The sequence below is a fragment of the Spermophilus citellus genome (assembly GCF_964194105.1).
Source record: "Spermophilus citellus genome assembly, chromosome: 1".
Lineage (NCBI taxonomy): Eukaryota > Metazoa > Chordata > Mammalia > Rodentia > Sciuridae > Spermophilus > Spermophilus citellus.
Genome location: NC_138182.1, coordinates 229,706,952 through 229,730,753, shown reverse-complemented (window position 1 = coordinate 229,730,753; position 23,802 = coordinate 229,706,952). Strand labels below are relative to the sequence as shown.

Below are 23,802 nucleotides of genomic sequence, written 5' to 3'. Positions count from 1 at the left end.
TATTCTTTTTCTTGTGATCTTTGAAGTAGTCTCTGTGCATTTAGTTTTCAAGAGATTAGTATTTAAGGAAAAAGCTATTGTTGTGAAATAGAATTTCTCCTATAAGAATACTCTAGTGTTTTCATTGTTTTATAAATCCAAATGAATTAAATCCACGTTAATCATATTGAAACAAGCTATTTAAAATGACTATACCATATTTTGAAAATTATTTGTCAAGAGACACATAATAAGAATTAATACTTAAATGTTGGCGGAATAGTTAAGGTGTCATCATTCTTTAGATAGTTTTTCAAATTTAAGAAAGTTGTACATTAGAATTACTTCTTCAAAAGAATTCATTGATTGTCCTAAAGTTGAAACCAGAAAGGAGACAATGACACTATGCCTTTTCTTTGACATGAGAAAAGGATGGGCATTAACATAGATTGCCATTTGACAATCCAAAGTACTGAACAGCCCTACAAGATTCCTTCTTGGGGGCCGTGGTTGTGGCTTAGTGGTAGAGTACTTGCCTAGCATGTGTGAGGCACTGGGTTTGATCCCCGGCACCACATAAAAATAAACAAACAAAATAAAGGTAAAGTAAAAAAATCCTACATTAAAAAAATAAATTAAAAGATTCCTTCTTAATTCCATGCTTTCAAAAAAGAACATGTAGAATGCGCACATGAAATTGGTAATATCTGGTCACAAAAAGAGTATAAGATAGAATATGATAATTTCATAGAATTTTGCTTCAGCAAAAAACTAATGTAACATGTGAGAGCCATCAAGCAGCTAGACAAGCTCAAAAAGGAAGGGAAGTACACCCCTCCACCTTACCACTGGGACAAGGGAGATCCTAGGCCCTGAACAGAGCAGCTCCTGATGGCTGAAGGCTGATTTTCATGTTCTCTCTTTGCCACTGAAAGATGATTGAAAACTTCAAGGTGTATAAAATAAAGGATTGTTCCATCCTTAAAAAAAAAAAAAAAAAAAAGAATCCATTGATAAAGATTATGTTCCCATTTGGATCTGTTTGGCACTATATATAATGGCAAGATGTCTAAGTTAAATTAATTTTGTTTCTGATGGTGGCCACCAAGCCCAAGGGGAGGTTAGTATCATCTGAAGCTACAGCCACCACCCTTTTTGCCTTACAGCCACTCTTTGTTACTTACCTGGCCTTGCTTTCAATTAAAAGGCTAATGCAGATTTGTAGCTAAGATGGCAAGTTTCTTTATTTCATTTCTTTTGTTTTGTTTTTAAATTTTTTCCACTAGCTTTATAAGCAGTATCAAGCCAGGATATAATGGATAGAAGCTCACTCAAATCTGACTAGAGAGGTTACTTAACCTGTCTAAGCCTATTCTCCTAAATGCATCAAGAATAATATGATTATACAAAATTAAATGATAATGTATGTACATTATTAATGTAATATCCTTAACACATTACCACTATGTTACGTTTATTGTTATTACTACAATATAGTTACCATCCCCTGTGGTTTTTTGAGGTTGTACATTACTTTCTTTCAGGTTTATGAATGCAAACTAGCTGACCAGTACTTCAAGAGAACTTTACTGAAGAAAACCTGGAAGGGCTGGCGTTCCATAATACAAAGACAATGGAAAGAGGTGGTAGAACGAGCTTGTCAAGCAAGAGCTGAAGAAGTTTGTGTTCAGATTTCTAATGATTATGAAGCCAAAGTTTCTATGGTAAACTCTTTTAATTTACTTTCTTTTAATGTAGTAAATGAATAGATTCACTATTAATTTAGAGTTAGGCTTCTTTTCTAGTCTTTATGTAGTCAGGAATAAAAATTTAAAATGTCTATTCTATATTAATTTAAATTATGTTCTTATAAGCAGATGTAAATAAATCAGAAATTATTTTCTTTGACTTTTAATAATAAATTAGCAGTGTTTCCATGGGAAAATATTTGGGACCCAAAATGAAATAAAAACCATTCTGAGGAATACAGAGGTTTCTTGAAAACAAATGCCTAAGAGAAAAAAAATTAACATTATGGCATTAAATTCTTAGTATTATATAAAATAAATTTTCAAAATACAAATAATTTTCCCCAATTCAAAAATAACATTCAAAAAATGCAGTTTAGGTTTGGTCTGTAGGAAAATGTGTTGTTCACTTGGCACTTTAACTTCTGTAGATAATTGCCAGACATAGAGCAACACGCCTTTAATTCCACTGACATGTGAGGATGAGGCAAGAGTATTGCAAGTTCATGGTCAGCCTCAGCAACTTAGTGAGATCCTATCTCAAAATAAAATAATTTTTAAAAATGGGAATGTAGCTCAGTATTGAAGCATTCCTGGGTTCAATTGCCCATATCAGAAAGTTTAAAAAAACAAAACAAAACAAAAAAAAAACATGGAACTGGCTTTCTGGGTATTCAAAAACCAAGACTTGGACACTAAAATCAAGGAGAATAAAATGTTTAAGAAAAATAGCCAGTATTTTGGTCCCTGCCCTCCAAGGTCATCCAGGAACAGTGGGACCCACCTAAGGGCCCTGCAATTCACCCAACCTCCTGATCAGGGGGATCACAAGGACTCTAGAAAACAGGAAGACAACCAGTGTACATTCTGCAAAGAGAAGGGTCATTGGAGAGGAAAATGTCCCCTTAATGCTTCCAAGGCAAGCCACTTGTGGTCAGCAAGACTCACCCATCCTGGCACAACTGATAGAGGAAAAGACTAAAGAGGCAAGAGGTGCCTCTAAAGTTCCTAAAATTAACTCCTGAAGAGTCTTGGCTGATCTTAACAACAGGAAATAAATAATTTTTGGTCAACACAAGAATCACCTACTGGTCTGGAAATATAACCAAAGATAAGTGTACAAATATGAGGATGGGAGAAAAGTCAAAGGACATTCAAGTGTGGACAATTAAAAGGGCAAAACAGTGGCCCTTTAAAATGTAACTTAAGGGCTAGGGATATAGCTCAGTTGGTAGAATGCTTGTCTTGCATGTACAAGGCCCTGGGTTCAATCCCCAACACCATAAAAAAATAAATTAAAAAATAAATAAAATATAACTTGAGATGTGCACTTGTATCAGCCACACCAACAGTTAGTAAAGCCTAGAAGTTATGCAGAAGGGGTTCTTAAACATAATTACCTGACACTAAAATCCTTGCACCTAGCATCTGTATACAGAAGGTAGAACACATAGCTCAAACAAGGACCCTCAATTCCTATTTTTTTTCCTGATCTTAATTATAATATTTTTTAGTAGTCCATTCTCACAAAACTATTTAAAAGGAAGGAGAACCTTACACAGTTGTTTAATTGAGTATCTTCAGACTTTGACTCTTTTTTGTATTCTGCTTTATAATTTATAATAGTATTTATACTTTTCGGCTTAAGCATCTGACTCTTTGCTTATATGCTTTAGTCATTGTTTAAGACTGGTTATCAGAAAACCAAGAAACCTGCAAAGTCAGATTGGCAGACACCCTAGATCCCTCAAGATTGAAGAATAGACTAAAGACAGGAAGGAACTGTAACAAAGACTTAAGACTTTGTTTTTGCCCATAAATGTTCAATGGGTATTTAAAAACAGGATTAAAGACTTGGTATCTGTGCTTCCATTTTGCATCTGTCTCCTTTGGTCTGAGTCACCTTGGATCCCAGGAAAAAAGTCTAATCTGATAAACATCTTGTAATGAGTGACTACCCACCCCCCCACACAGCCCCAGGCAACTGCAATTTTCTTACTGGGGACAAGACCCTGCCTGACCAATCCTGAGGTGAGAACAGACAGACCACACCTGATCAAGATCACCTGCTTTGGCAGCTGTGAAAAGCCTCCAGTGTGCAAACTTTCCAACCCTTGCTCTCTTTCTATAAAACCTCAAGGTCATTGTTAGCTTCTCAAAGCCAGGGCTAAGGACATGTGTCCCCTTGTCTTCCTAGTGTAGCTACAATGAAAATGTTCCTTTCATGCTTTTCAAAAGAAATTTTTTAAATAAATTCTATCGATGACATTTACTTTTTAAAATTTCTGTTAAATTGCATCAATTTAGCAGTTTCTCCCCAAAGGGATTAAGAACCATCCATGGCTCATGTAAGTGTATTTTGTTTAATATCCTGCATAAAATCTTTTTTATGGTAAGGAATAACATATTTGCATAATGAAAACACCAGCAAACTTCATGGGGCTGATAAAAAACCCTGCTTATTTGAACCTGACTTGATGGTTAGGAACAAAAATGATTTGTCAGTGGATGCACCTTTGCAAATAAGTTGAATCACAGAACAAGTATGTGGCAAGCTGTTTTTAGTATTTCATATAAGAGTAATCTCATGATCTATATATGTAATAAGAATTATAATGCATTCTGCTGTCATATATAAATAAAAAAATTTACACAAAAATATTGCAAGTAATTTAGATCAAAGTTAACACAGTAATATTCATCCTGTGTCTCAAATGTTTTTCTTTTAATTCTTATTTTAGTTATCTGGAGCTTTGGAAAATGCAAAAACTGAGATTCAAAGACTGCAACAAGAAAAAGAACACTTTGAAGATTCCATGAAGAAAGCTTTCATGAGGGGGGTGTGTGCATTAAATCTCGAAGCCATGACTATGTTTCAAAACAGAAATGATTCAGGTTGGTCTCTCATTGAAGATTTTCTGCCTATTTTCAAAAAATAATTTGAGGCTGTTCCAGCGATTAGGGTAGTTTGTCATGCTAATATTCTGCAATGGATGTGTCATCTAGGTACTGATTAGTTTTAGTTTCATGGTGTCATATCCAGCTTTAAGTCCATCATGAAAACTAGACATAGTTACTTATGATATTTAAGCTATGTGTTTAAGCTAAATGTTAATACTTTTAATATGTATTGAAGTTCTTTTAATGCTGCCAAATAGGAAATTTCTATTTTTGTTTTTTTCTAAGTATTCAAATTCCTTGGATAATTTTGTTAAGTAAATATTTCTTACCTACTCCTGGCTACGAAACACCTAAAAAGAGATACACAGCATCACTTTCTGTCAAAAACATGTTAAAACTTTGTGTGAGCAGAGAGGGGTGGATTGGTACTAGGAATTGAACCCAGGGGCACTTGACCACTATGCCACATCCCCAGTCCTATTCTGTATTTTATTTAGAGACAGGGTCTCACCGAGTTGCTTAGCTGCTTTGAACTCATGATCCTCCTTTTAGCCTCCTGAGCCACTGAGATTACAGGTGTGTGCCAATGTACCCAGCATGTGTGTGTGGTTTTAAAGCAGTGATCTTTTATATTGAATTAATCCCTTTCATCAGAAGATTTCAAAGGATCTAGGCACTATAATCAATGTTAAGTTTTGTTAACAAAGTAACTTTTTTTTTTTTTTTGTACTAGGGATTGAACCCAGGGGTGCTTTACCACTGAACTACATCCCTAGCCCTTTTTATTTTTTATTTTGAGACAGTTCTCCCTAAATTATTGAGGCAGGCCTTGAATTTGTGATCCTCCTGCCTTAGCCTTGCAAGTCGTTGGGATTACAGGTGTGCATCATGTTTTTGGCCACTGTTATTCACTTATACACAGCTAGTTTTAAGAAAAAGATTTATGCAGAAACCCAAATTTCTAAATGGAAAGAAGATAACAGAAGATCATTTAAACATAGGGTATACATAATATCCTATGTCCTGTCTCGTGAATTATCTCATTGAATTTCCAAACCATTGAGCTAATTACAGAGATGTAATCTTTTAAGTGGAAACTAACCACTTTCTAATACTAAGGGGGCAGGGGATGTAAAATATGAAGAATTTTAGGTTTGTCCTAGTTTTTGAAAACTGAAATCATTTACTTCTTGGATTATGGTTAAGATTCAGCTATGGGAAAATTTAGTCTATGGAGTAGTATTTCTACAGTAAAGTTTGCAGATTTGGGGCTGGGGATGTGGCTCAAGCGGTAGCGCGCTCGCCTGGCATGCGTGCGGCCCGGGTTCGATTCTCAGCACCACATACAAACAAAGATGTTGTGTCCGCCAATAACTAAAAAATAAATATTAAAAAAAAAAGTTTGCAGATTTGTTCTTTCATGATATGCAGAATTGTTACTTATATAGCCCACCTGCAAGAACCAGTTTCTTTTTTGACCCCCCCCCCCAGCCCAAGAACCCATTTCTTGCCAGGCATGGTGTTGTATGCCTGTGGTCCCAGCTACTTGAGAGGCTGAGGCAGGAGGATCACTTGAGCCTAAGAGAGCAGGACCAGCCTGGGCAATGAAGTGACACTCCAGATCAAAAAAATTAAAAATTGTTTTAAAGAACCTATTTCTTTCAAAATTCTTTCTTTTAATTCTTATTTATCTGAAGTTATCTGGAGGTTTCAAAATGAAGGTTTTAGTTTTACTTATTGTTTTATTATAGTTTTCTAAAGTCAGGAATAAAGATATGTTGTTTTTGTTAATAGAATAGGAGCAATAAATGGAAATAAGGAAATAGGGTGATATCAGAAAATAGTTCTAAAAATCTAAATATGTGGCCATTTATCAGGATAGTTATATGAAATGCAAAGAACATAAAGCCTTGGGCTCTGTATGACCATATATTACTGTGGTAGTTATGATGGTAAGACAACTGAGCACATGATTTATTTTTATCTTTTACCTAAAGCAAATCATTAGCTTTCATATGTTGAAGGAAGTAGTCTCATGTTTAGTGGTTAATGCTGACATTACCAGTTAGTACTGACAGACTGTGTTAACTGAACAGTTGACTCCAGTAAATGACAAATGTCTGCATTTTCATTAGAACCAATTTTAACCATTATATATTTTCATTGTTTAGGGGAGAAGAATAATCTTAACTTAAAGGAATTTTAATGAGATAAATTTGTAATTTATAGGGATAGATTTCACAAATAATAAAAAAGAAGAATACAACCCTGGTGTTCAAGGAAAAGAATATCCTACTCATTTGGATCCTTCAGTACCTCCAGTGTCCTCAGCAGTTCCACTGCATTTGCTGCAGCCCTCGCCTACAGTGCCAGTTGCAACGGCCAGCGCCACTGCAATTCCTTCTGCTGCTTCCGTGACTTCTGCTGGGGCTGCATCTGCTTCTTCTGTTCACGTTCACTTTCCAGTTCCAGTTCCAGTCTCCGTTCATGGTGCAGCATCCTCAGCTACTACTACATCTGAAGAAATGGTTAGTACAGTTTATACAAGTGATACAAGTGCTAATTATGAAAGAATTCAAAATCTTGTTTGTAAATTTTGTTTATTTTAGTGTGTATGTGAATGTTGTTAGGGATTGAACCCAGAGCCTCTTTTATGCTAGGCAACTATTCTACCAATGAGCTACATCCCTAACCCTGTAAATTGCATATTTTGAACTCAGAACATTTTTCTGTGGAGAAAAATATCTTTGTATTTAGGCCAATCCATACAAACTATTCAGTATACAAAATAGCTAAAACATTATTTGTAATGAAAATCATAATCCAAAAATAGTGATAATTAAAACAAAAGAACCTTTTCTTTTGTTTTAAAGAATAATAATAAAGAACCTTTTCTTTACCTTTTTTCAAAAAAACATTCAGGAAAAAAATAGTTTAAAAATTTATGATGGACTTTTTCTCAGTTTGAAGCAAGCTAATGGGTATTTCAAGGGTTTAGGAGGTTAATATATATTTAATTATACATTTTCTGTTCAACTCTTAGCTTTTCCTTTTCCTGGATACAGATATATCAACCAGCAGTGCTCTCTAGTGACTCCATCTTGATGAGGTTGTTAAGTTGTGATTGGAACCCAGAAAGGAATAGTTTTCCTAGACTCACTGAGTTTCTATTAGAGAAGTGCTTAGAGCAGAGTGTTGAATGGGGATAGTGTTTGAGCACTTGCCAGGAGTGAAATTAACCAAGCCCCTGACACAGTCATCATGGCTGTGATTCCTCAGTCTCCTGCTCCCCTCACTGTATTCTTCAAACAGTGCTTCTCAAAAGGGAATGAAGGGAATCAGGTGTAGCTAAATTTGTCAAACTCACCTTTGTGGAGCTTTTTAAAAACAACATTATGGCCCTCTTCCCTACTCTGGCACAAAGGCTTTAGTTTTGTAAAGCTCCTGAGATGATTCTCCCGAGTTCCTAACCTCTCACATAACAGAAAAGATGATGACAGAATAGATTTTTGGTCTTAACCCCCTGCCCGACCTGGCAGGCCACCAGCAGGTACCATTTCCCTGGAAAGTTCTCTGTAGCAAAAGAAGGCATTCTGTCAACCAGAAAACTGATATCTTAAGTCTTCTAGTTGATTTGAATTTCTACCTTTTGTGAGCTACTAACTTTAGAGAAAAATATGTTGGGATCTGCTATTTATCATGTTTGTTCTTAACAAAGGTTGAAAAATATGTAGTATATGGCTGCTAAGAGAAATTTGAATATGTGGGGGAGTTTTGATTTAGAAATAAGACACTAAAATCAATCCTGACATATGTTCAGCTGTGTTTATTTTCCATGATTACACATTTTGAAATGTGATCCTATACAGATGAGCTCAGTGAGTGTTTATTTAAATTTTTGATTTGTCATTCATGTTGCATAAGAAGATAACACACAGCTAGATTTTTCAGAATTCCCTTCTTAAAATATACCAGTATATCTGCATTTATATGAAAACCTGAATATTGCTTGAGGAGAAATTAGTGTTTGTTCACCACCCTTTTTCTTGCAACTTTTTAAAATAATTTGACCACCTGAGATAATTTTGAAGTCTTTGAAACATGAAAAAAACAGCACTGTGTAAACAACTCTTTTCCATCCCCCCATTCCCACACATTATATCCACCCCTTCAAAAAATTCAACTTCATTCAGCTAAGTACAACTTCTAGAGCTAGGGAGAAAGGAAAATTATAAGTAAATCTCTTTGTGAGTATAATACTGGTGTTCTTCTTTCCATATATAATTACAATATCCAGATTTACCTCAAATGTGACTTGTTTTTAAAAAAATCATAATAATAAATGGTAGAAACAAATGTTGACTGACTTAATGTGAAAATAGTCATTGTTGGGAACAGGAAAAAAGATTTATGATCCAGGTCTGGTTATATATCATTCTTCATTTTAATCACAGAGGCTTCCTATGATCATTCAAAACTTTACCTAGTCTTCCTCGATATTTCCAGTGGCTAAAAGGATGTGTGTTCAGAAAACAAAGAGCATTAGGATCAAGAAGCATTCCTATATAATGTAATAAGAAGATCTCTTTACCTAGTTTTCTTTCTACTGACATCTTCATATGTTAAAGAAAATGTCAGTATTTCATAGTTGAAAACATTTTTCAAAAAAAAATTAGGCAGTTATACAAGCAAATTCGTTGCAATTTACAAGGTTGGAAAATAGGTGGCAGTATACTCTAACTCCACTGAAATAGTTAAGGGAAAGTATTTTTAGTTGGATTTTAAAGCTATTTGGTAAAGCTATTTAGGAAGGTTTCTTTTCTAACTTTCTTTTTAATCAGAATGAAAAGCGGTAAGGTATCATCAATTGGTACTGCTTCTTCCATTTTACAAATGAGGAAATTGAGGCTTACAGCATAAGTAATACCCCTGGACACAATTAGTAACTATTAGAGTTGAAATTTCTCCTGCCCAATAATCTGTATTGTCTCCCTCTCAAATATTAAAATATAAATATTGGGTTTTTAAATACATCATTTCCTCCCTCCCATCCCTTCTGATTTTGTTGTTTATGTTGATACAACTTAAAATGCTAGAATTTTTATTTTTACAGAATTAAGTCAGCTAAACTGACACATAATCTCTAAAATGATTGGAAAATGGTCATTTACTAAAAAAGTCAACTAAAGCAAAGAATGATTTTTTAAATGACATGTACAGATCCATTATTTTATCATAAAACGTATTAATTTGCCAATTTTAATATGCAGCCACCTGGATATAATTACTGATTAAAATTGTCTTTTTAAATATAAGTTATACTCAATGTAATTTGTTTTCCAGTGTTTCGATAAAGTACAACATGAACTAGCAAAACTTTCAAAGCTGTCTAATTATAAAATCATTCTAGGTGTTTTTCCTCCACCTAAGTTAGCAGTAATTTTTTCTTATAATGTATATTTATATATTCTTTTTACAATGTTCATAAACACTTTTAAAACAACTTTTTCATCATTTTATGCCATTTTACTTATGTATTATTAGCAAATACAAGTGACAACCATTTGAAAACAACTGACTGGTAAACATGCAAGTCATTTAAGGTAACTTCTTGTTTGATTCAAATGAGAATATAGAAATTTCTTTAAAAACTCTTTTTTTACTGGAATACATATTTTCTTCTTACTTGAGGCATTCTAAAGTGATTCTCAGCTAGAGTACAGCTTATCATCTGTGGGTATTTTTTCACCTACTCTGCTATTTCTCAGTCTGAACCTCTCCAGTTTTATGCATTCTTTCACCTATTCAGGTGAGAATAGCTGCTGAAGAAGGCAGTATTTATACCTTTCAAGTGAGATTGGGCAGGAATAATATTCCAAGCTCTATTTTATTTCAGTCTTCAAGTGTTGGCAAAGAATTTTCTTGTCAGCCATTAATTTTTTTTTTATTTTTAAAGTGTTTATTAAGAATTCAGGGGCTGGGGTTGTGGCTCAGCGGTAGATTGCTTACCTACCATGGGCAAGGCCCTGGGTTCGATCCTCAGCACCACATAAAAATAAACAAATTAATTAAAGATATTATATCAAACTACAACTAAAAAATAAATATTTAAAAAAATTCATTAACACCTAACCAAGCACGTGGCACATGCCTGTAATCCCAGTGGCTGGGGAGGCTGAGGCAGGAGAGTTCAAGCCAGCCTCAGCAAAAAATGGAGTGCTAAGCAAATCAGTGAGACCCTGTCTCTAAATATAATACAAAATAGAGCTGGGGATATGGCTCAGTGGTCAAGTGTCCTTGAGTTCAGTCTGTCTACCGCCATCCCCCACAAAAAAAAAAAAAAAAAAAAAAGACTTCATAATGGTTGACAGGAGTGGAGAATGGTTAGAGGAAGGGGGAGACAGGCAAGACTGTAAATGGTAGCATGATGGACATCTTGGTGAAGGAATAGTCTGCATCTTGACTGTAGTGACTGTCCCAGAAATCAACATGTGATAAAATGATACAGATCTATACAGAAGCTTTATATCAGGTCAGCTTCCTGGCATCAATGTCTTTGTGTGCTTTCACTATATATAAGGTGTAATCATTGCAGAAACTGAATGAGGAATTCACAGGACTTCTCAATACTGTCTTTGCAACTTCCAGTAAATACATCATTTTTCAAAATAAGTGTTTTTAAAGTCCCTAAAATCTTATAGTTTTATTTTTTCTATATCAAAGTTGACTGAATATACAGTTATTTTAAATGCTGTGTATTTTCTTTGTAAGTTATAGAGCTAAAAGTATTTTAGATTTTGCTATGAATTTTCTACCAACAGTATATTTCTTTGTTTTTCATTTGTTTGGGGGTTTTTTGTTTGTTTTTTAGTATGTGCCAAGAGTTGTAACTTCAGCACATCAGAAAGCTGGAAGAACAATTACAGCCCGGATCACAGGGAGATGTGAATTTGCTCCAAAAAACAGAATTAATAGCAGTTTAGCTATAATGGGAGTTTCTCCACCCATGAGTTCAGTTATCGTGGAAAAACATCATCCAGTCACAGTGGTAAGTCCACATCCCATGACATATTGTCAAAAAATCTTTTTCTTGAGTGAGAGTTTATAGACTACTCAATCCTTCAGTGTGGTTTTGAGAAGATGAGAATTTATGATTGGCACTTGTTCTGCCTCATACTGTTACAATCTGGATATACTTCCTCTTACCAAATCTACCTTTCCCATTTTTAGCAATTGATTTAAGAAACATTGTTTCTTCTAAATAGTATAAAAATTATCAAATACACGGGGGGGGGGGGGGGTTGTGGCTCAGTGGTAGTGTGCTTGCCTATCATGCACGAGGCACTGGGTTCGATCCTCAGCACCACATAAGTGTAAAATAAAGATATTGTGTCCACTTAAAACTAAAAAAATATGTATATTTAAATTTAAAAAAATTATCAAATACAAAAGTAATCCAGCATCTGGGTGGTCAAAACAGTAAAGTATATGATGATTTAAGACAAAAACGAATTACTTATGAACCAGTTATTCATTCAACAGATAATTTAATTACAAGAAAAATTTCCTACTTTTATAGTTTTTTTAACTTTTTGCTTTTTTTTCTTTTTTATACCAAGGATCGAACCCAGGGCACTTAACCACTGAGCCACATCCTTATCTCCTTTTAATTTTGATCTTTTTTAAAAAATTTTTCTGTAGTTATAGATGGACAGCATTCCTTTATTTTATTTGTTTCATTTTTATGTGGTGCTAAGGATCAAACCCAGTGCCTCACACATGCTAGGCAAGTTTTCTGCCACTGAGCCACAGCCCCAGTCCTGTTTTTGATTTGAAACAGGGGCTTTCTATATTGCACAGGCTAGCTTTGAATTTTTGTTCCTCCTGCCTCAGTCTGCTGAGTCTCTGAGATTACAGATGTGTACCACTGCACCCAGCTTTTGCTTTTTTAAAAAGTCTTCTTCCCTTTTTTCAGTACAATTCCCAGCATATATCTCTAGTATTAAATTAAAGTTGCAATCAATTTATGTGATATAAAGAAAAATGAGCCAGATGTGGTGATGCATTGTAATCCCAGTAGCTCAAGGGGCAGAGGCAGGAGGATCTCAAATTCAAAGCCAGCCTCAGCAAATTAATAAGGCCCTAAGCAACTTAGCAAGACCCTGTCTCAAAATAAAAAATAAGAAGTGCTGGGGAGATGGCTGGGACTCAGTTGTTAAGCATTGCTGGGTTTAATCCCCAGTACAAAAAAAAAAAAAGAAGAAGAAGAAAAAGAAAAGAAAGGTGCCTGGAATTTGAAACAGAAAATACCTAACTTAATACCTCACCTTTGGTTATTATTGTTTTTGAGACCTATAAATCAAGTAAAATACTTGAGCTATATTTTCTTTTCTGTAAAACGGGATTGGTAAGAGAATTCAGCCCCTGGGTTTGTTGTAAGAATTCAGCATTAAATGACATAATGTGAAAATTAAATGAGATATAAAACTAACTTTATAAACTGTAAACCATAAGCAAATTTCTTTTTTCTTTTTTTTTTTTCTTTTTTTTTTTTTGTGCTGGGGATTGAACCCAGGGCCTTATGCGTGCTAGGCAAGCACTCTCCCAACTGAGCTATAAACCCAACCCCATAAGCATATTTAACTTACTAAAAATTACCAGAAAAGGAACATGGGAAATCTGTTTTATTTCTTACAAAAGCATGTGAATCAAGAGTTATCTCAAAAATCATAATTTTTAAAAAGAGTTATAAGAACATCGTGGCTGGGGTGGTAGCTCAGTGGTAGAGTGCTTGCCTAGCATGTGTGAAGCATGGGGTTCAATTCTCAGCACTACATATAAATAAGTAAAATAAAGGTCCATTGACAATTAAAGAAAAAAAAGAAAGAGAGAGAGTTATAACAACACATCCCTAAAAAGAAATATTGATTGCTTTTAAAAGAGAATGAGGGGGCTGGGGTTGTGGCTCAGAGGCGGAGTGCTCGCCTAGCATGTGTGAGGCACTGGGTTCTATCCTTAGCACCACATAAAAATAAAATAGGAATATTGTTTCCACCTATAACTAAAGGATAAATATTTTAAAAGAGAGAATGCCCTCTGGGCTGGGGATATGGTAGAGCACTTTCCTGGCATGTGAAAAGACCTGGATCCCCAGATCCAGAAAACTTTCTAAAACATTAATTTTAAAAAAGCATTTAAGAGAATGTCCTCTTTATAAAATTCCTCAACATTAGACAACATTTCTGTCTACTAAGATGTCAAAGTATTAACAAAAAGGTGTATGCATTCTTTTTTTTTACCCTTGGTACTAGGGATTGAACCCAGGGGTTCACTACCACTGAGGAGCTCCATCCCCATTGGCGCCCCACTCTTTTTTTTTTTTTTTTTTTTTTTTTGAGACAGGATCTTGCTAAGTCACTAAGGCTGACAGGGATTATAATCAGGCATTTGCCACCATACCTAAATGATTTTTAGTCCTTTCTCTTCTGGATACTGTGTGGTTACTAGATAAATGAATCAAAGCAGCTGGATTAAATTGAACCTCAGGTGAAGTTTCACCTTAGGGAAGTAGAAGAGATGGAAGAATCACATCAAGAGATATGGAAACAATGGAGAATTTATTTTAGTTTTATGTTGGGTTTCACAAGTTGGACAGGCCCTGAAATCCATAGGTGACTATGACTTCTATAAATTGTTTAATGTGTGGGATCAGTTATCAAAATTGACAAGAAATGAAACCATTTCTATTTTTATCAACACAGAAAACATGTATAGATACCCTGAGATTGTCCATTTGTGAGGTAAGGCATAAAGAGACTACATGTATGTTGTGGTTTTTTGTTTTTAGGTTTTTTTTTTAGTTGTTGATGCATCTTTATTTTATTTATTTATTTATTTATATGTGATGCTAAGGATCAAACCCAGTGCCTCACACATGATAGGCAAATACTCTGCCAAGCCACAACCCAGCCCATGTGTTTATTTTATTTTATTTTTTATTGGTTGTTCAAAACATTACAAAGCTCATGACATATCATCTTCCATACATTTGATTCAAGTGGGTTATGAACTCCCATTTTTTACCCCAAATACAAGTTGCAGAATCACATCGGTTACACATCCACTTTTTTCCATAATACCACATTAATGACTGTTGTATTCTGCTACCTTTCCTATCCCCTACTATCCCCCCTCCCCTTCCCTCTCTATCCCATCTGCTGTTGTTTAATTCTCTCCCTTGTTTTTTTTTCCCCCTTTCCCCTCACAAACTCTTATATGTAATTTTGTGTAACAATGAGGGTCTCCTTCCATTTCCATACAGTTTCCCTTCTCTCTCCCTTTCTCCCACCCCACTCGTCTCTGTTTAATGTTTATCTTTTCCTCATGCTCTTCTTCCCTGTTCTGATCTTAGTTGCTCTCTTTATATCAAAGAAGACATTTGGCATTTGTTTTTTAAGGATTGGCTAGCTTCACTTAGCATTATCTGCTCTAATGCCATCCATTTCCCTGCAAAATCCATGATTTTGTCGTTTTTTAGTGCTGCATAATACTCCATGGTGTATAAATGCCACAGTTTTTTAATCCATTCATCTATTGAAGGGCATCTAGGTTGATTCCAAAGTCTAGCTATTGTGAATTGTGCTGCTATGATCATTGATGTGGCAGTATCCCTACAGTATGCTCTTTTAAAGTCCTCAGGGAATAGACCGAGAAGGGCGATAGCTGGGTCAAATGGTGGTTCCATTCCCAGCTTTCCTAGGAATCTCCATACTGCTTTCCATATTGGCCACACCAATTTGCAGTCCCACCAGCAATGTACAAGTGTACCCTTTTCCCCACATCCTCACCAGTACTTATTGTTACTTGACTTCATAATGGCTGCCAATCTTACTGGAGTGAGATGGTATCTTAGGGTGGTTTTGATTTGCATTTCTCTGACTGCTAGAGATGGTGAGCATTTTTTCATATACTTATTGATTGATTGTATATCCTCCTCTGAGAAGTGTCTGTTCAGGTCCTTGGCCCATTTGTTGATAGGGTTGTTTGTTATCTTATTGTTTAATTTTTTGAGTTCTTTGTATATTCTGGATATTAGGGCTCTATCTGAAGTGTGAGGAGTAAAAATTTGTTCCCAGGATGTAGGTTCTCTATTTACCTCTCTTATTGTTTCTCTTGCTGAGAAAAAACTTTTTAGTTTAAGTAAGTCCCATTTGTTTATTCTTGTATTTAACTCTTGGGCTATGGGCATCCTATTAAGGAATTTGGAGCCCGACCCCCACAATATGTAGATCAGAGCCAACTTTTTCTTCTATCAGGTGCAGAGTCTCTGATTTGATATCTAGCTCCTTGATCCATTTTGAATTAACTTTTGTGCATGGTGAGAGAAAGGGGTTTAGCTTCATTTTGTTGCATATGGATTTCCAGCTTTCCCAGCACCATTTGTTGAAGATGCTATCCTTTCTCCATTGCATGCTTTTAGGGCCTTTATCAAATATAAGAAAGTTGTAATTTTGTGGATTGGTCTCTGTGTCCTCTATTCTGTACCATTGGTCCACCTGCCTGTTTTGGTACCAGTACCATGCTGTTTTTGTTACTATTGCCCTGTAGTACAGTTTGAAATCTGGTATCGCTATACCTCCCGATTCACACTTCCTGCTTAGAATTGCTTTTGCTATTCTGGGTCTTTTGTTTTTCCATATGAATTTCATGATTGCTTTATCTATTTCTACAAGAAATGCCGTTGGGATTTTGATTGGCATTGCATTGAACCTGTAGAGAACTTTGGGTAATATTGCCATTTTGATGATGTTGGTTCTGCCTATCCATGAACAGGGTACATTTTTCCATCTTCTAAGATCTTCTTCTATCTCTCTCTTTAGGGCTCTGTAGTTTTCATTGTATAAATCTTTCACCTCTTTTGTTAGATTGATTCCCAAGTATTGTATTTTTTTTGAGGATATTGTGAATGGGGTGGTTTTCCTCATTTCCATTTCAGAAGTTTTGTTGTTGATATACAGGAATGCCTTTGATTTATGCGTGTTGATTTTATATCCTGCCACTTTGCTGAATTCATTTATTAGTTCTAGTAGTTTCTTTGTAGACCCTTTTGGGTCTTCTAGGTATAGGATCATATCGTCCGCAAATAATGATATTTTAAGTTCTTCTTTTCCTATTTTTATGCCTTTAATTTCTTTTGTCTGTCTAATTGCTCTGGCTAGTATTTCAAGGACTAAATTAAATAGAAGTGGTGAGAGAGGGCATCCCTGTCTTGTTCCAGATTTTAACGGGAATGCCTTCAGTTTTTCTCCATTTAGAATGATGCTAGCCTGAGGCTTATCATATATAGCTTTTACACTGTTGAGGTAAGTTCCTGTTATCCCCAGTTTTTCTAGTGTTTTGAACATAAAAGGATGCTGTACTTTGTCGAATGCTTTTTCTGCATCTATCGAGACGATCATATGGTTCTTATCTTTAAGTCTATTGATGTGGTGAATAATATTTATTGATTTCCGTATATTAAACCAACCTTGCATCCCAGGGATGAATCCTACTTGATCAGGGTGCACAATTTTTTTGATATGCTTTTGTATTCGATTCGGCAGGATTTTATTGAGGATTTTTGCATCTATGTTCATTAGAGATATTGGTCTGTGGTTTTCTTTATTTGAAGTGTCTTTGTCTGGTTTCAGGATCAGGGTGATGTTGGCCTCATAGAATGAATTTGGAAGAGCTCCTTCTTTTTCTATTTCTTGAAATAGCTTGAAAAGTATTGGTATTAATTCTTCTTTGAAGGTTTTGTAAAACTCCACTGTATACCCATCCGGTCCAGGGCTTTTCTTGGTTGGTAGTCTTTTGATAGCTTCTTCTATTTCTTCCTTTGTTATTGGTCTGTTTAAATTGTGTGTGTCTTCCTGACTCAATCTGGGAAGCTCATATGACTTAAGAAATTTATCGATGTCTTCACTGTCTTCTATTTTATTGGAATACAGGGTTTCAAAATACTTTCTAATTATCTTCTGTATTTCTGTAGTGTCTGTTGTGATATGGCCTTTTTCATCCCGTATGTTAGTAATTTGAGTTTTCTCTCTTCTTCTCTTCGTTAGCATGGCTAAGGGTCTGTCGATCTTATTTATTTTTTCAAAGAACCAACTTTTAGTTTTATCAATTTTTTAAATGGTTTTTTTTGTTTCAATTTTGTTGATTTCCGCTCTGATTTTAATTATTTCTTCTCTTCTGGTATATTTGCTGTTGTTTTGCTCTTCTTTTTCTAGGGTTTTGAGATGTAGTGTGAGTTCGTTTATTTGTTGGTTTTTTCTTTTTTTGAGGAATGAAATCCAGGAAATGAATTTCCCTCTTAAAACTGCTTTCATTGTGTCCCATAGATTCCGGTATGTTTTGTCTGAATTGTCGTTTATCTCTAAGAATTTTTTTATTTCCTCCTTTATGTCTTCTGTAACCCATTGATCATTCAGTAACATATTGTTTATTTTCCATGTGATGTAGGATTTTTCCTTCCTTCTTTTATCATTGATTTCCAGTTTCATTCGATTATGATCAGATATGGTGCATGGTATTATCTCCACCCTTTTATGTTTACTAAGAGTTGCCCTATGGCATAATATATGATCTATCTTTTAGTAAGATCCATGTGCTGCTGAGAAGAACGTGTATCCACTTGATGATGGTTGATATATTCTAGGTTATTGATGTCGGTTAAGTCTAGGTTATTGATTGTGTCATTGAGTTCTATAGTTTCTTTATTCAGCTTTTGTCTGGAGGATCTGTCTAATGGTGAGAGTGGTGTGTTGAAGTCACCCATAATTATTGTGTTGTGGTCAATTTGACTCTTGAACTTGAGGAGAGTTTGTTTTATGAACGTTGCTGCACCATTATTTGGTGCATATAAATTGATAATTGTTATGTCTTGTTGGTGGATAGTTCCTTTTAACAGGATATAGTGTCCTTCTTTATCCCTTTTGATTAACTTAGGTTTGAAGTTGATTTTATTCGATATGAGTATGGCCACTCCTGCTTGCTTCCAAGGTCCATGTGAGTGGTATGATTTTTCCCAACGTTTTCACCTTCAGCTTGTGTATGTCTTTTCCTATCATATGAGTCTCCTGAAGGCAGCATATTGTTGGATTTGTTTTTTTGATCCAGGTTACTAGCCTGTGTCTCTTGATTGGTGAGTTTAGTCCATTAACATTTAAGGTTACAATTGAAATATGATTTGTACTTCCAGTCATGTTTATTTATTTATTTATTTTAGTTTGGCTAGTTTTTACTTTTTGGTTGTTTTCCTCTCCCTTTACTGAGATACCTCCCGCTGTTGGTTTTGGGCACTATTTTTCCATTCCTCTTCTTGTAGAATTTTGCCCAAAATGCTTTGCAGTGCTGGTTTTCTGGCTGTGAATTCTTTTAGCTTTGTTTATCGTGAAAGATTTTAATTTCATTGTCAAATCTGAAGCTTAATTTTGCTGGATACAGTATTCTTGGTTGGAGACCATTATTTTTCAGCGTTTGAAATACATTGTTCTAGGATCTTCTTGCTTTCAAAGTCTGTGATGAAAAATCAGCCGTTAACCTAATTGGTTTACTCCTGAATGTAATCTGCCTCCTTTCCCTCTTAGCTTTTTTTTTTTTTAATTTAATTTTATTTTATTTTTTTTGGTTGTTCACAACATTACAAAGCTCTTGACATATCATATTTCATACATTAGATTGAAGTGGGTTATGAACTCCCAATTTTACCCCAAATGCAGATTCCCTCTTAGCTTTTAATATTCTCTCCTTGTTCTGTACGTTGGCTATCTTCATAATTATATGTCTTGGAGTTGGTCAATTACAGTTTTGGATGTTTGGGGGTCCTGTAGGCTTCCAGGATTTGGCAGTCCATTGCATGTTTCATCTCTGGGAAGTTTTCTAGGATTATTTCATTTAATAGGTTGTCCATTCCTTTGGTTTGAACCTCTGTGCCTTCTTCTATCCCAATGACTCTCAAATTTGGTTTTTTGATGAGATCCCATATCTCTTGGATAGATTGCTCGTGAGATTTAAGCATCTTTTCAGTGTTGACTATACTCTTTTCAAGTTGATAAACTTTGTCTTCATTATCTGATGTTCTGACTTCTACTTGATCTAGTCTATTTGTAATATTCTCGTTAGCGTTTTTAATCTGGTTTATGGTTTCTTGCATTTCTATCACTGTTTGGTTTTTTTTTAAGATCTCTATCTCCTGGTAAAGCTCGTTCTTTGCCCTTTGAATTTGTTTGTTTAGTTCGTTTTCAAAATATACTTTCAATTCTTGGACTTGCTGTCTCATGTCTTCTCTAAAATTCCGTTCCATCTGAGTTAGGTATGCCTTGATTTCTTTCCCTGTCCATGTTTCTGATGCTTCTAGGTCCTCCTGTAGATTTAAATTGTCCTGCATTATCTGTAATCCTTTTTTCCTTTGTTTTTTCATGTTGTTCACGTTACTTTCCAGCTCTGTTTGACTGCTTTGTAACTGCTTTCTCCTATACATTTGTTTTGGCTTTGTTTATCTCTGTTGTCTCTCCTTTGTGGTGGGAGATTATGCCTATAGATGTTGGGCTTTATTGTACTTTAGAGCTGATTCATTCAATTTATAAAGGGCTTCCGGATTTTGTATGCATATAGTGATTTGTTTTTTGTTCTTAGGACTTTAGGTTAGGTGCTATGCAGGTATAAGGGTTAGTATGTCTTGGCTACTTTAGAAGATTGCTCTACTGAAGGGGGATACTAACCGTCGATTGAATCAGGGTGTTGGTAGTAGCTAGGTATTTAGGAGCACTATAGACGGCCTTGAAACATTCACCTATTTGCATTTAGACAGTTACACGCAATGGAGGATGTAATGCTTGGGATGAAAGTTGGGGGGAAGGGGAAGGAAGGTGCTCTTGAAAAGAAAGAAGGAGAGGGAGATAGATAGCATAGAGGAGAATGGAAAGAAAAATAAAACTTGGAAGGGGAGAGAAAGAGGGAAAAAGGGAGAGAAAAAAATAAAATGAAATAGGAAATAAAATTAGGTCTTAGAGATCCATTTTCTTCTCTTCCCGTAGGCAAAGCTGTGCCCTCCGGGCTGAGTTTTGCCCTCAATGTGTCCACAGCAATCCCTGTAAGGCGATTCCTAGGAGTCTCTCAATCCTGTTGGTCCAGAGCCGTTTCACTTCTACGGCCCCTCCTCCCCTTCCTCCTGCCAGCCAGCCAGGTCCTGCTCACCGGAGGCGGTTCCCCAAGGATGTGGTTACACTTTCAGCCCCACCGAGTGCTCTATTTCCCTAACAACTGAGCACTCTCTCTGTCCTTCATCTAAGCCCCAGTGCTGTGGAGCTGTGGTCTGGGAGTCAATAGTTTAATTTTTCCGGATCCCTTTGGTGGGCACACCTTTGGAATCTGGCGGCTAAGACCATTGGTGTCACCGCTAGTGGTAATGGGTGTTGGGGGTGGAGGATCCCCTCTGCTTCCCTCAGCCCCTACAATCACTACCACTCCGCTGGCGGTAGGAGGAGTTTGGGGTCTGGAGTGTGCTCTGTTTCCCTCCGCCCCTACCATCACGCCCTCTCAGTTGGTGGTTGGGGAAGTTGGGGGTGGGGAGTCTTCTCTGCTTCCCTCTGCCCCTACAGTCACGCCCACGTCACTGGTAGTAGGGGGAGTTGGGGGTCGAGAGTTCTTTGGACCTTACGGTCACGCCCTTGGAGAGATTTTGAAGTTTCCCGGTTGTTTGTATCTGATGTGGGTGGGAGTCACACACCTGCTAAAGTAGATTCCGCTGGGAAGGAATCTCTTTGGCCAAACTTTGATGACTTCCCCTCTCTGCTATGGTGGGCCCCTGGCTCCTTGCCGGAGTGTCAGAAGGGAGGGGTGGAACTGGCTTGTCTCTGGTCTGACACAATCTCTGGTTTTAGTTCCCAGTTCGCTATTTCATAAAGGCTTGGCTAGATTCCCTTCACGTTGTCTGGAGGGGGGGCGTTTGCTGGGTGGGCGGGGCTGTTAGCAGAGCCAGGAGGGCACGGCCGGGCCAGGCAGGGACCTTTCTCACTGCACCGGGCCGCCGGGGGCCGCCTGCAGAGCTGGGCAGGCGGCAGCCGCATGGCTAAGAGCCGGGCGGGCAGGGTGGCTGTTCGCAGAGCGGGCGGGGCCGCCAGGAGAGCCAGGATGGCAGGGGCTGTCTGCCGGCCGGGTGGGGACCCCTCTCGCCGAGCCGGGCTGCCGGGGGCCGCTTGTAGAGCCGGGCAGCTGCGGCCGCGTGGCTAAGATCCAGGCGGGCGGGGTGGCCTTTCGCAGAGCGAGTGGGGCCGCCAGGAGAGCCGGAATGGCGGGAGCCGTCTGCCGGGTCGGGCAGGGACCCTTCTCACCAGGCCGCCAGCCGCGGGCGGTGTCCGCGGGATTGGACCTCTGCGCCAGCGTGGCCAGCCAAGATTCACTCGTCTGGGACAAACTGTCACCTCTAATAAACTTACTAATTCCCGGCAGGTCTCCTTTCAGTGGAATTTTGCTAGAAGTTCCTCAGTAGATAGAATGTAGCTGTTTTAATTGGTCTTTCTGATCCCATTATGTGGAGATATCCGGCCGCCATGTTGGATCCCCATGTGTTTATTTTTAATTGGGACAACCTTTGTTTTTACAATAGTGATAGGAAATTTTTTTATTTTTTATACCAGGGGTTGAACCCAGAGGCACTTAACCTCTGAGCCACATCCCCAGCCCTTTTTAGTTTTGAGACAAGGTCTCACTAAATTGCTTATGTTGGCTTTGAACTTGCAATCTTCCTGCCTCAGCGTCCCAAGCCTCTGGGATTATAGGGATGCACCCATGCCCAACTAGGAACTCATATTTTACAGAAGAAAAGTCATGGAACTAAAAACTTTCAACTACATTTCTGTTATTTCTTCCTAACTGCTCTGCTTATCAATATGTGCAGTATTTCTCTAGTAGTTATGAATTGGATACCCATAAACTATTTTCATTATTTCTTAACTTGGATTATATGATAGTTTCATTTTTATCTTAGAAATCAAGATCTAGAACTACCAGAGACAGTTCTTACTAATAAACTTGTGACCCCTTAGTCCCATCTGCTGGGTAATTGCTTGCTCCTGATGCTACTTCATTAACTCTGCCATATTTTGTATATCATAACACCATTGGCAACTTTAATCTATTTCAACTGTCCCTATTCTACTCAAGAAGAAATAGCTTATTTGATGGATCAGATTAGGTAGCTGGCAACTAAAATTTTATAACAGCTACAAAAATATCTCTAATTTGTAATGGCTATCCATTTATTTATGAACAAAGAAACATATAAGATACTTTTTAAAAATTTGTTTAGTGTTGATGGACCTTTATTCATTTATTTATATGTAGTGCTGAGAATTGAACCCAGTGCCTCACACATGTGAGGAAGCGCTCTACCACTGATACTTTTAAAATGGAAGTTATTTTTCCATTTTGTTAAACAGAGAATTTTTCTTATTTTTAAGGCAGAATCTGACATACAGACCTTTTTTTAAAAAAGAAAGTATATCTTAACAGTTTTTTAAATACGTAGTAAATGTTTTGACCAATTATAACTTCACTTTAAGTATTTTATTGTTTTTTGTTTTGTTTTGTTTTGTTTGTGGTGCTGGGGATTGAGCACAGTGCTCACATGTGTTAGGCAAGTGCTCGACAACTGAGCCACAACCCTAGTCCTACTTTAAGTATTTTAAAGATGACTTCTCTAAATGGAAGATCCTAATAGAAATCTATGTGTACCTGAGTAAGAACTTAATTTAACATGAGAAATTATCTTGATTAAAAATCCCACTGTTGGCTACTAAGAAGTTGTGTCAGGTATAATAGAGAAAAGTCTGAGTATTCATATGTATACATGTAATGTGTACTTGTGTAAATAACATGTACTTATACATATTACATGTAAGTGCCCTGACATTAATGTTTCAGTGCTCATATCCAAGATGTTCCCCTGACCTCTGAGGTGGTGGACATATCTTCCCCTCCATATGTGTCCCCAATATCTAGTTGTGTCCTTCTTTCAAAAGTTGTGGTCCATATTGAGGGAGCACCAGGCTTCTGGGAATATTACTCTTATATGACTATAGAAAGTTTTGTCTGCTTCCAGGTGAACCAGGTGAAACATGAGGCCCCTCTT

General features: G+C 36.7%; 1 protein-coding gene across 6 annotated transcripts in view; it reads left to right on the top strand.

The window, feature by feature from the left end:
* The window catches only part of POC5 (POC5 centriolar protein), a 49,360-nt gene that overhangs the window by 23,092 nt on the left and 2,466 nt on the right, over positions 1–23,802 (top strand). For 4 of the 6 annotated variants that reach the window (XM_081295439.1, XM_081295435.1, XM_081295438.1 and 1 more), the window contains exons 8-12: positions 1,524–1,703; positions 4,469–4,622; positions 6,858–7,156; positions 11,500–11,676; positions 14,390–14,428. In XM_081295439.1, the coding sequence (XP_081151565.1) occupies positions 1,524–1,703; positions 4,469–4,622; positions 6,858–7,156; positions 11,500–11,676; positions 14,390–14,428 (849 nt within the window). The remainder of the gene's footprint in view (positions 1–1,523; positions 1,704–4,468; positions 4,623–6,857; positions 7,157–11,499; positions 11,677–14,389; positions 14,429–23,802) is intronic. The other 2 variants (XM_081295437.1, XM_081295436.1) reach the window with 1 other exon arrangement.